Source organism: Ursus maritimus, unplaced genomic scaffold (assembly GCF_017311325.1).
Source record: "Ursus maritimus isolate PB19 unplaced genomic scaffold, ASM1731132v1 scaffold_7, whole genome shotgun sequence".
Classification (NCBI taxonomy): domain Eukaryota; kingdom Metazoa; phylum Chordata; class Mammalia; order Carnivora; family Ursidae; genus Ursus; species Ursus maritimus.
The window spans coordinates 79,975,054-79,988,790 of NW_024426885.1; the positions used below are offsets into that span (position 1 = coordinate 79,975,054).

The following is a 13,737-nucleotide window of genomic DNA, read 5'->3' on the forward strand; positions in this document are numbered from 1 at the left end:
TTGCGGATCCGTGTGGAATAAAACTCAGGTTTTGTTGTTTCCTTTAGTTTCAGACAGTACTCTCAACAAGATTTCAGCTGAAATCTTACGGCGTAAGTCCTAGTTACGTATGGAAGATATTTTCAGAAATATGCGATGAAAGACAATGTCAAACTAGAAGGAGGACCAAAGAGAGATGATGCGTTTAATTTGCTACTTGCAAGAAGGATGAATAATGTCTTGTGGAAAGTGCCCTTTATAGTGTCACTTGGGTCCAGGCACATCTTCTTCCCTAAACGTTTAGCTTGGGGACCGTTGCTTAACCAGATGTGTTTCATTCAGCACACATTCCCCCTGCAGTATTCCCGTTCTGCATCTTCACGTGTCCTCCAGGAGAGAGGAAGCACAGAGGACCGACGCAGGAGCGTCACCCGCCATGTCCTCCCCTCAGCCACCTTTTCTGTCCTTCAGGGGCAGTGTGGTCTGGATGCTTCCTCAACACCATATGTTGTACTTAGTTTGACTGATTGATTCAGTCATTCATTCCTTCAGCAGACAGACATGTACTCAGTACAACCAGGCATCGTGCTTGGTGCTGGCGTCTGTAGCCTATAACAGCCATAGTTTTTGCCATATGATGCTCACGTGATGGCTCTGAAGAACCAGCCAGATGATTAATTCTCAGAGGGGCAGGAGAGCCCTCAGACCGGAGAGAAGGTGGCACTTGCAGAGGGCGGACAGCTACTCCCAGCACCAGCATCTCCTGACTCAGCATCCGATCACCTCCTCCCAGCCCCCTTCCTTCAGCTCTTCCCTTGGCCCGAAGGGACTAATGTGTTTTTCCTTTCTCTTTTTCTAACTGCGAATCCAAAACATCACCTTAATTATGGAAAATCTCCATGAGCTCCCCCAATGGCTGGAGCAGATTAGGTCTGGGAGGTGAAATGAAGTATAAGCAATAAAATAAAAACAAGACCGTCAACCTCCACAAACCTTAGAAACGTCCTGCAGTAAACCCACAGAATCATTTAATATTTCCCTTCCTAATAAACCTGCTGCTGTTTTGTTCGGATCTTTTCTGCTGCAAATGTAATATATCAAGACATTATTTATTAAGTGAAGGATCACGGACAAGCCCCGGGATGCAAACTCCCTATTTGTCACACGTTTTCTATCATGATAAGAGGTTTTGAGGTCCGGAGAGCTGCCTTTCAAGTTTGGGGCAGGTTGTCCATTTTTAAGTGTGAGACTTTGATTTTGAGGTGGCGGGTGGTGGGGCCGTCTCTAGTCTTCCAGCAAGACAGTGTACCCCCAGCTCAGGCTCTGGGGGTTTGTGTTTTGTTTTTTTTTTCTCAGATGCTTGTTATTCTTTCTGCTGATTGTTTTCTAGACGCATAATGAATTTACTATCACCCATGTAATTGTGCCCAAGCAGTCCGCGGGGCCGGACTACTGTGACGTGGAGAACGTGGAAGAATTATTCAGCGTTCAGGACCAACATGGCCTCCTCACGCTGGGGTGGATCCACGTATGTGTGACCATCGGGTTTCAGTGTATTTTCCGTGGGGCGCTATTTTCCTCCTTGAGGAAACTGAATTTCCTTGAAACCATTTCTTCTTCTTGATTTTTTTCAAGCGGAGTAAATGTTATCCTATGAAAGCATTCTCTTCGGGGCCACGTCTCAATCTGTCAAATCTGGATTTGGACAGGGCTATATTCTGCTCTTTTTTCTTACCATCCAACATTAAAGGAGAGAGCAACGTTTGGAAATTGGGTGATTTGCTTTGATGGTTTTATATAGTCTAATGGAGACCTAATCAGATTTTTAACTAATTTGACAAGACCATTATTAATGTTCCCTTTCTCTTTGCCGTGGGTCAAAAGTAGATGATTTTAAGAAAATTTCTGAAAATGTTACTTTGAAACAGATGCTTTTATATATCAAACAGGGACCATACATTCTTCCACATCTCCCCTACAGGCCAAGAAGGAATTTTTACTGTATAAACAGCCAATGTGGGGCCAAAAATATTGGGTTCCATTGTCCACTGGGCCATCATAGAAGCGAGAAAGGGCTTCTGAATTAAAAGATGTGAGTTTAAATCTCGGCTCTGCTAAAAACTCCTTGCAGGAATGTCGGTAGATTATGTAAGCAATCTGGGCGACAGCTTCACCATCCATAGAACAGATGTCCTCATAATCGACTTCCCACAGTGGTCTGTGTTAAATGAAATAATGTCAGTGAATTTCATGGCCCATTTTTCTAGGAACTCAAAATTGTAGCCATTGGTTTTGGTGTTGATGCTCGAATTTTCCTATCCATGGTTTAATCTGTCTGGGGGACATTTTTCCATTCAGTCTTATACATGTGGACCTAGGGTAGGGACAAGTCATCCCACTGTCATGCGATGATGGCCAAGATTTTCAGAGAGAGTGTGGAAGAATTCAAGAGCGCTTGAGAGCTCTTGAGAAACTAGTGACCATTTTTCATTTTACTTGCTTTACAAGGACACACTGAGGAGGGGCAGGACACGCACTTAGACCCCCCGTCCCTCCCCACACACAAAATCAGCAAGCGCTTGGTGGTACATAATTGCAGAGGGAGAGGAGACTTTAGTCCCAGCTCTACCTAACTTCCTTTTCTTTTTTAAGATTTTATTTATTTATTTATTTATTTATTTATTTGAGAAAGAGCATTAGCAGGAAGAGGGGCAGAGGGAGAGGGAGAAGCAGGCTCCCCGCCAAGCAGGGAGCCCGACATGGGGCTCAATCCCAGGACCCTGAGATCATGACCTGAGCTGAGGGCAGGCGCTTAATTGAGCCACTCAGGCGACCCTCCACCTAGGTTCCTGTGTTCTTCGTCACCTCCTTGCTTCTAGGTGCCCCCACTGAGCAGCTGGGGCTAATGAGTGCCCTCTCTCCCTCACTGGATTTGTGTGAGCCATAAACAGGACATCGAGTGTGAAAGTCCTTTGAAAAATATAAACCACCTCTCAAACGCAAGAAATGATTTATGATGAAGAGTTTGCAAAACTTTCCATAGATCTATTTGTTTTACTTAACAGTAAGTAATGTGCCTTACTGGGTGATTAAAAACCGCTGCATTTTAAAGGTGCTCTTTAGTTTAATGTGATTTTCTGTAACAGGAATGCATTTTAGAGCAAAATAAAATATAGCAAAGGAATCATAACATAAACTGAGAAAGAATGACAGTCCATTAAATTATACTTACATCGAAGAGCCAATGTTAGTTTCTCTTATAAAACATTTTCCAAATTAAAAACAGGTTTCCCTTCATGACCTGTAATACAATATATGCAGTAATGAAGTTAAGTCACTTAGATTATGAATTTAGCAAAATTTTAGAATTCTGGAATTTTGCTTTTTGTTTCACCATGGCAAATCATTGCAGTTCAATGAAAACCCTAAAATGTTGTATTTCTAAATTTTAATGGTTGCAAGTGATATTTTTGTGATTTTTTTTATTGACATAATAGTAGCAACACATTCCAGAGCTATCAGAATCCGATAGGGCTGGATTTGCGTGTGGACTTCTCAGCTTAACTGGCTGTCTGCACGTTGGCATTATTTACTCTTGTGCTTACCTCAGTCTCCTCATCTGGAAAGTAGGGATGATAACAGCACTTTTCTCATGTTGTTGTAAGAGTTGAATGAGGTAATGCGTGGGAGGCGATTCCATCCGTCCCTGAGCGAATGGCACCTGCAGCCATCATCATCATCATGGGCATGGCCATGGTCATGGTCATTTTTATTTCCATAGAGGGGGTAGGGTGGGAGCGCCATTCTCCCATGGAAGAGCTGTTATTATCCGAGTGGAAGTGAAGGGCTCAGGTCTCCCGCGGTGTGCATTCAGTATGCAAATAAATGAACAGGCAGAGCCATTTGTCTGTTTGGCAGTCTGCTTGCTGCCTCACAGTGCCGGGTCCCTCTGAGCAGTTCGTACTTTCTCACCAAGGCATAGACGGTCTGTGTAGTAACAGAAGGTCTGAATTGAATCAGATTAACAGGCAGTCAGACCCTCCTACTCAAACCTCACTAGAGCTTTGGGTTTTCAAAGGTAGGGTAATTTCCAGTCCTCAGTTGACCTATGTCTTTGTAGACCAAGACCAAGAGTTATTTTTTCCTCACAGAATATGTATCTTCTGTAAATAGATATCAACAGCTTTACCTTCATTCTGTTAAATCTATTAAATAAAGTGGAAATGAGTTGTAAAATCTTGCATTTCTTTAGCAGACCATAGTGAAGTGTAAAGGCATGAAGCTATTTTTATGGGTCCTTGCCCTTTAGTTAACAATGACAATATTGGGGGGCCTGGGTGGCTCCGTCGGTTCAGCCTCCAACTCCTGGTTTTGGCTCAGGTCACGATCTCAGAGTCGTGAGATCGAGCCCTGCGTGGGGCTCTGCGCTCAGCAGGGAGTCTGCTTAAGATTCTCTCCTCCTTCTCCCCATAATCCCCCTCTCAAAAAAAACCCAAAAAAAACAAAAACAAAAAAACAATGACAATATTAAAATAGCAAAAGCAATAAGACAGCAACAAACATAGCAAATGATTTTGATTCCTTTCTGTGCTAGGCGCTGTTCTAAGAATTTCGTGTGGATTGTCGCATTTAATTTTAATGTAGCAACCCCATGAAGAAAATGCTTACTGTCCTTGTTGTATAGTTGATGAAATGCACATGAGGGGGTTAAGTAATCTTCTCAGTGTCATAGAGCCAGGGAGCGATGGGCCCAGGACGCAGACAATGCATGCTGGGGGTCTTGCTTTCATGCTTAAAGTGGTCACATTCCTTTTTCAAGGGGAATTGGGGTTAACTATGAATTTTAAAAATCATGATGGGTGCGTGTATTTTTCATATTCAAGTGTAAACCTCTGATTTGTCTCTCACAAGCGTAAGCTTGTATATAGCTAAAACCCTGGAAGATACAGCTTTCGGTTTATAATCTCCCCTTCCTTCTCATCATGCGGGTATTTACTTGCTGTGGGAGATGAGTCCCAAACGCCTCCAACAACTTGGAGAGTTCTGTTCCCCCATTTGTAGGGAATGACGGTCACGAAAGGACACACAGCAAAATGTGGTAAATTCACTGAAAACGTTCCTTTCGTGTCCATGGTTTTGTCTAAAGCATCTCTGGGTTTCCAATCAGAGCTGTGCTGCTGACCAGCTGTGTGACCACGGGCAAGTTACTTAAAGGAGCCTCGGGAGCCTGTGTGTGAAATTGAGATGCCCCTAGAACCATCTCCTAGTTTCGTTGTGATGAGAATCTCTTTAAAGCCTCTGGCAAATTAATTTCCAGTTCTGTCTGTTCTGATAAAGCAGAACACACACGAACGCTTCCAAGAGCCTCTTCTCAAAGCTGTGGTTATTCCAAGGCGCACGAGGGGAAGGATAATGTCAGCCACACATTTTTTAAAATCCTGATTTGATTCATGACGGTAAAAAAGAAAAAGCCAGTCACTAGAGATTTCCCTTAGAATGGGCTGTGGCCTCGGCTAAGACAGCTCCTCCAGTAAGATTGTGCTCTCTTCTGTTTCCAGACACATCCGACCCAAACTGCATTCCTGTCCAGTGTTGATCTTCACACTCACTGTTCCTATCAGCTCATGCTGCCAGAGGCCATTGCCATCGTTTGTTCGCCAAAGCATAAAGAGTGAGTGTCCTTGTGGGCGGGGTCCCAGGGAGGGGTCTGAGGCGCTGGGTCAGGTGCGTCCACGCAGCATGTGGCCACGTGGCAGCACTGGGAGAGGCGGGGCCCCATGCCCTTGGGAAGCAGACATTGGTGGCAGTCAGCTCCCTTTGGTTTTTAAGGTCCTTTCATAGTGGGATTACTGGTTCTCTTTCCTTAGTGAGCACGATCTCCAAGTGGATAAACCGGGTGTTGTTTCAGTTTGCCATTTGAGATCGTAATTCTCCTGTTGTAAGAAAATGCCTAGCCTTAGCTTAATGACCTCCAAAGCCTTTCTAGGTCTGGGAGACAGTGATCATTAGAGAGTGATTATGAGCAGAGGAGTCAGACAAACTTAGAGTGCAGTCCTGCCTCCAGCCTCAAAGGGTGTGTGACACCACCATGAGCCTCAGTCTCTTTATCCCTGACACCGCCTGTGGGGGTTGACGTGAAGAGGCAGGTGAATGGCAGTCTGTAGAAAGGGCTCAGCATAGTGTCTGGCACCAGTTAGCACTCAACAAATATTTGCTGTTTCTTTAAACAGCATCTGCAGTATTAGAAAAAGTAGAAATAACTGCCACCTGTCATTTCCTCCCACGGGGCCTCCATTTTCCATTCCGGTCTCACAGGACAGTTCAGCTGTCTCTTCCCCATTGCAGCCCAGCAGGTGCGTGGAGTTGGCATTGGCCCCTCGGGAGTTTCTCTGCTCTGGGCCGTTATTGCAAAATTGGTTTAAAAGGCCAGTGATGGGTGTTAAGGAGGGCACATATTGCATGGGGCACTGGGTGTTATACGCAAACAATGAATCATGGAACACAACATCAAGAACTAAGGTTGTACTGTGTGGTGACTAACATCATGTAATAAAAAATTATTTAAAAATAAAAAAATAAAAGATTACTGTGGAGGGACGTCTGGGTGGCTCAGTCGTTTAAGAGTCCGGCTCTTGATTTTGGCTCAGGTCAGGATCTCAGGGTCGTGAGATCAAGCCCTGTGCTGAGCATGGAGTCTGCTTAGGATTCTCTCTCTCTGCCCTTCTCCTTCCCTCCCACCTGCTCGCTCTGGAAAGCCAAATGATCTTTAATTTTTGTACCTTTTATTTCCACCCTGAAACAGCACCGGTATTTTCAGGCTCACCAATGCCGGCATGCTTGAGGTTTCTGCTTGTAAGAAGAAGGGCTTTCATCCACACACCAAGGACCCCAGGCTGTTCAGTGTGAGTAGACTCTGCTGGCTCTTTTTTACAGATGCTTATTTTTCACCTCTTCCTTTTTTTTTTTTTTTTCCCCTTTAAGGAGAGAAACAGTAGCAGTATAATACGGGATAAAACACTGAGGTGCTTAGTTTGGGGTTTTCTTCTCCTGAAAATTAATCAATCTTTGTAGTTACTTCTGATTTCTTTGCATTATTATTTTATCTACAAGAAAATGGCAGGATTTCTACAGCACACTTGATTGTGCATGAAGTTACTTTTCCATTTATGTATCTGTGTGATACGTAAAGAAATACAGTTTTCCTCAGACTCCAAGGAAGCAGATAATGAAAGAAAATGATATTTAGTGTCTCATGAGGTCTTTCTGCTCAGTGTGGCCAGATTAATTTTTCAGAACAGTTCACTGAAAGCTGTAATCATACTTCTTGGTTGGCTACATGTAGCCCCAAAGAAACACTTGTGACTACATCTTTTCTTTCCAGCTGCTTGGCTGGTGGTTCTCTGGCGGGAACACCAGAGGAGCATTGTTTTGAAGTTAAGACCTACTTAAAATGACAATCACTTGGCAACCTTTATACGTGTGTTTTTGTTGGAAATGAAGAAATATGATTCTATTTGTTCTCATCAGAAACATTTTCTGAATTAGGAACGTTTTTAAGTTAGGAAATTCACATTCCCTTTCTGCAGAGAACCATGGTAAATATTATGATGTAAAACCAATTTTTTCTCACCTAGATATGCAAACATGTGTTGGTAAAAGACATAAAAATAACCATGCTGGATCTAAGGTGATGTGTTCCGAAGACTAGCACCATCGACAGCAGACGCGAACACGTGGACGTGCGGCTGCCAGATTTTCTTAAGACGTTTCCTGAAGTGACTGATATTTTATATTTATACATTTTAGATGAGAAAGTTTGATATTTATTGTTCTGGCCCATTTTGAAGTTTTCTTTTTGGGTTGCTCTGTCTCCGGAGAGTCACAGTTGTGTTACATTGATAGCTGTGAATTCGCCCAGCTGCTCCGACCGCGTAATAAATGACGCTGCAAACAGTACGTCTGATGCTCGTAGAGCTCTCTGCGCACGCTTTCAGAGCTTTCTGTGCCTCGTTCCCGTGAAAGGCAATTCCAGGGGGCGCCTGGGTGGCTCAGTCGGTTAGGCATCTGCCTTCGGCTCAGGTCATGATCCTGGGGTCCTGGGATTGAGCACCGTGTCGGGCTCCCTGCTCAGCAGGGAGTCTGCTTCTCCCTCCCCCACTCCCCCTGCTTGTGTTCCCTCTCTCACTGGCTCCTCTCTCTCTCTCTCTCTCTCTCTCTGTCAAATAAATAAAATCTTTAAAAAAAAAATCCAAAAATAAAAGTAATTCCAAACGAGAGATGCTGAGTACCAGGGGGTCTCCCAGACAGGCCATCTGTTTCTGCCACCCTTCCCTGTGGTCGAAGATGAGCAGTTTCCACGTGTGAGAAGAAACGTGGCCACAGATGGTAGAGCCATCTTGCGTTCAGTGTCAGCAGGTGGGCTCAGAGATATGTCTGCAGCAGATCCCAGTGGAAGATACCAGAACAGTGAGCTTCTACTCAGGGAGCAGGTGCCAGAGGACTTGGGGTAGCAGACGGCTCATTAACTTGACCGAGAGGACTGAAACCAGACACACTTGACAGAAGAATGTATAAAGTCTCAAATAAAAGTGTACAGCTTGTTACTGTGAAAGGTAATAGGGGTGATAGGGAGAAGAAATGCAGTGTAGGAAATAACTGATAGTTCTTAGCCTGAGAGAATATGTAAGAAAATAATTTGGAAAGCACACTTGCAATTAAAAGCATCTATCTATAAACCATGGCGCAGGGAACTGGAAGAAAAAAATACCTTTAAGCTGAATAAGGTAACATAAATACAACATTATGGTTTTACTGAGGCTTGGATTAGGATTTGTGACTGGTATCTAGATAAGAAAAGCATGTATCTGGATCAAAAGACAGGGATTAAACAGAAGGAATGGGAGGTTTGTGGTCTGTGTTGGCAAGTTGAATTAGGAGGAAAAACATTGTGGAGACAGAATGTGACCATATTCAGAGGTAGAACGTTTAAAGAGGTGATTAAGGTAAAATGAGGCCACTACAGGGCCCTAGTCCAATCTGACTGGGGTCCTTATGTGAAGAAAAAATTAGGACACAGACGCAGAGGGCAGATCACAGGAGGACACAGGGAGACGACGGCCTCTACAAGGAAAGATGCTTCTGAAGAAACAGACCTGTCCACACCTTGATCTCAGACTTCCAGCTTCCAGAACTGTGGGAAACTGAATTTCTGTCGTTTAAACCACCCAATCTGTGGTATTATATTATGGCGGTCCAGCAAACTCATACAGTACTTAATAAATATTTACTGAAGTTGTTTGTCTTCTTTTTCTTCCTCGGGGACAGAATGGAAATGATTTTCTTTGTCATCACGCAGAAATTACTCTCGTCTCCACAGACCTCGTCAATTATAGAAGAGCAAGCAGGCTGTCTGTGGGTTATTCTCAGGTCCTGAAGTTGCTCCTGGATTCCTTTGAGAAGTGTTTTGTTTGTGGAACAGTTGGCATTATATTTGAAATGCAGTGTCAGTGAAGGCCACATCCCAGGGTTGGTTCCATATCTCCCCCCATTTCATCCGTGCTGCAGACACACAGGTCATCCTGGAGACTGTGTTATCACAACTGCTCAGACTGAGACCGAGGTTTTCATTGGGGAACCAGCCACAGAGGCCCCAAAACATGGGAAGCGGACGTTTCTCTCCTGGCACGTCTTGCAGAATCGTATAGCAAGAGAATGTTTTCCATGAAGAGGGTGCTTGAGAAATGTCATGTGTTTGGCCCTGATCAAGGAAGAGATGAAAACGTTCAGCTCCTTGTTGTTAGAAGAATTTAGCGTGTTATCTGTAGTGAAGACAACAAATATGCAAAAAACTCCTCTGTCCTTTAAGAAACGTGTTTCCTTTTCTGACGTCTTGGCTCTTCATGAGGCAAGAATGTATTTTCCTTGGGGACGGCTGACAAAAACATTAGTTAGTGGCTCTGAGAGAGTCATCATACTGATGTCCGAGAAGACTCTTTGTTTAGTTATCAAAAGGCACGTCTTCATTTGGGTTGCTCTGACAAAAATAGCACAAACGGAGTGGCTTAAACAACAGACATTTACTTCTCTCCGTTCTGGAGACCCGGAGTCTGAGGGAATGCCAGCACATTTGGGGCCTGAGTGGGGGCTCTCTTCCAGGTTTACAGATGGCCACCTTCTTGCCATGTCCTCACGTGGTGGACAGAGGTCATCTCCCTCGAGTCTCTTCTTATAAGGACACTAATCCCATCATCAGGGCTCCACCCTCCTGACTCAACCCCCCCCCACATGCCCCCCTCCACACACCGTCACACTAGGGATTAGATTTCAATGTATGGATTTGGGGACAAGGGAGGTACAAACATTTGGTCCATAGCAAGGCAAGTGCCAAAAAGCTACTGTTTAACCATTTGCCATGCTTTATGGTGGCACTGGTATACATGTGAAATCCCATAATTCCATGAGAAAGTACCATTCATGAGAATATGAATAGCTGTTGTTCTGTTTCCTGTGATCTGGTGTTCAAAGGCCTTCAAACAGATTTACAGAATTACTCTTTGCAAAGATAGTTTTCAGAGAGAATTGCCAGTTGATTCAGTCATACTAGGTATTAGTTTCCAAGAACAAATTTCTCGAAAAGAAAGGGTTTTTTTAAATTAAAGCAATATATTTTATGTTAATAATGTTTTATACTTATGATTTTAATCTTATATTTTTTTATAATTAAACAAATTTAATAAAATCCATATTCCTGTATATGTTTGAATAATCAGAGAGGAGCTAGAGAAATGGGTAAAATGATGAAAATCCAGGGGAAAGAACATTACCTAGAGAGGAAAATAGCCAGAATGCAGGGGGCAGTTGGAGCAGTGTGGAGGGTGAGGAAGAGAAAACAGAGTGACAGGGAAGGACCCTGAGGAAGGGGGGGTGGGTAGGAGTGTTGTAGACTGCCGTACTGAATTTGTTTAAAGTAAATACCTTGGGCATTGTCTAGACCAAAAGACATTCTAAAACCACAGCGATAATTTTTTCCCAACCATCAGGGAGGATAACCTTCACAGCCACCTTGACCGTGAAAGTGGTTTATTCAACTTAGTCATGGTCTCCAGGGGTCCCCAATGTACCAGTGAATTGAGTGGTGACACTATATTCTTGAGTCTCAAGAGGATGTTTAAAATTCTTCTGTGCAGTTATTCCAAGAGAGAAAAACATTGACAGACTGTTCAAAAAAGTAAGTTTCATAAGGTTTTTTCTCACCAAAAGACTGATGGACAAGAGAAAACAAAACAACTAGAAGACATTTGCTCTAATCCTGAGTTCAGGCAAGGTTTTCTCATCTCCAGAAATGAGGTGTATGAATTATTGATTTCGCAGGTTCCTTGCAGCAATAAAATTTTGTACTTACTGAAGTTTTTGGGTTTTTTTTTTTTGCAAGGCAATGCATTATAATTTTTCCCTGTTTTTAAAAAACTATTTGTTGAGGTAAAATTCATGCAACGTAAAAGTAACATTTTGAAGTGAACAATTCAGTGACACTCAGTCCGTATGTAGTATCTTCAACCACTACGTCTGACTAGTTCCAAAACATTGGCGTCAGTCCGAAGTGAAACTCCTCACCCACTAAGCTGCTGCTCCCCATTTCCTTCCCTCTGGCTTCCGGCAACCACCAATTTGCGTTGTCTTTGTAAATTTATCTATTCTGGCTATTTCATATAATTGAAATCATACAATGTGTGAACTTTAGGGTCTGGTTTCTTTCACCTTAACATTGTGAAAGCTCATCACATTGTACCGTGTATCAGTACTTCCTTCCTTTTTCCTGGCTGACTAATATTCCATTGACTGGATATGCCACCTACGTTCGTCCATTCATCCGGTGATGGATGTTTGGAATGTGTCTGCCTTTTGGCTATCGTGAATAGTGCTTCTTCGAACATGTGCGTAGATGTACTTTTTGAGTATCTGTTTTCATTGTTTGGGGGTATATTCATAGGAGTAGAATAGCAGGGTCATATGGTAATTCTATGTTTAACTTTTTGAGGGACTGCCAAACTGTTTTCCGTAGAAGCTGAACCATTTTACATTCCTGCCAGCAATGTACAAGGATTCCAATTTCTCCACATCTTTGCCAACACATTTTTATTTTGTGTGATAGCCATCGTAGTACATGTGTTTTTGTAGTATCTCATAGTGGTTCTGACAGAGCAGTACATTATTAACTTAATTCTTTTAAAGTAAAAAATATATATTTTAAGATTTTATTTATTCATTTGAGACAGAGAGATACAGAGAGGGGGAGAGGCAGAGGGAGAGGGAGAAGCAGACTCCCCGCTTAGCTGGGAGCCTAACACAGGGCTCGAAACCAGGACCTGGAGATCATGACCCAAGCCGAAGGCAGAAGCTTAACTGTCTGAGCCACACAGGTGCCCCTAAAGTCAAAATTTTTATAAAAATATTTATTTAAGTAATCTTTACATCCGATGTTCGGGGCTCAAACCCATCACCCCGAGATCAAGAGTTTCTCTCTCTTTGAGCCAGGCGGGTGCCCCAAAGTCAAATTTCAATAATAAAATCCAAGCTGATGTTGAAGATGCCTGAGGCTTCTAGAACTGTCATCACACGCTTATTATTGTGGGACACCCAGCCCCAGGCACTTATTGAGCTCACTAGAATATGTTTAGAAGAAGAAGTCATCACACGCTTATTATTGTGGGACACCCAGCCCCAGGCACTTATTGAGCTCACTAGAATATGTTTAGAAGAAGAATTTTATTTTATCAAGGACAATTGACTCTTTTGACCGGGTAGGATTAGAAAGACAGGAGAGAGAGGCATTTGGGTAGCTCAGTCAGTTGAGTGTCTGCCTTTAGCTCAGGTTGTGATCTCGGGGTCCTGGGGTCAAGCCCCATGTTGGGATCCCTGCTTGGTGGGGAGTCTGCTTCTCCCTCTCCCTCTGCTCCTCCCCTCTGCTTGTGCTCTCTCTCTCTCTCTCTCAGACAAATAAATAAAAAAATCTTAGAAATGCAGGAGAAAACAACCAACAAGAGCCATACCAATGGCACCTAAATATTACTTTTCTTTGCATGAAACTCAGTAGTTTATGTATTCACACGGGAGAAGACCTGGGGACGTCCATCTGAAATCACAAACTTTTCCTTTTTTTAAGAACAAGGGCTAGTTCTCAATTGGAAGGATGGAATTCACCTGCTTCATGTATTTTTGTGTGGACAGGTGATGCTCTTTTGCAGAGGAAGATCTGATGTTGGATGATTTTAGGCCGTTTCTTAAAGGGTTCCAGGTTGTAGCATATGCAGAGGGGAGGAAAGGGTCAACCCAATGATAGGACAGAGGAATACGCTTCAAAACCAAATTTGTTGGGAAAGAAAGAGACATGACCTACGAAGAATACGAACATACCATCTTTGGATTGGGTGGGTCTAGAGTGCCACAGACTTTTCTCAAAGGGACATCTGAGTTTCAGCCTCTGAGAAACTGTCATTAACTACACGGTGTAAAAGCCTGTGTCCTCATCAGTTTTCTTAAAGATAGCAAATGTTACAAAAGCACCAGGCAAACCGTAATCATTTATATTTCCTTCAGACTTCCAAGGGGGCATGGAGTGATTACAAGAACATTCTAGAAGAGCGATAGCATCAGGAACGAATTAGCAAGATGGCAGTGCCTGGATGTTTACTTCCTGGTTATGTTTCTGAAAATGAGATGAAGAATTTAACCCACCAGATGAAGCCCCCGTGAATGGCA

The 13,737-nt window shown here is 43.2% G+C and overlaps 1 protein-coding gene across 2 annotated transcripts in view; it reads left to right on the forward strand.

Annotated features, from left to right (window-relative positions):
- Window positions 1-7,935, forward strand: part of STAMBPL1 (STAM binding protein like 1) — a 45,279-nt gene extending 37,344 nt beyond the window's left edge. For both annotated transcript variants that reach the window (XM_040624740.1, XM_040624741.1), the window contains exons 8-11: window positions 1,370-1,507; window positions 5,538-5,650; window positions 6,782-6,881; window positions 7,614-7,935. In XM_040624740.1, coding sequence (XP_040480674.1) covers window positions 1,370-1,507; window positions 5,538-5,650; window positions 6,782-6,881; window positions 7,614-7,670 — 408 coding nt within the window. In that variant the 3' untranslated portion in view covers window positions 7,671-7,935. The remainder of the gene's footprint in view (window positions 1-1,369; window positions 1,508-5,537; window positions 5,651-6,781; window positions 6,882-7,613) is intronic.
- The last annotated feature ends 5,802 nt before the right edge of the window (window positions 7,936-13,737 follow it).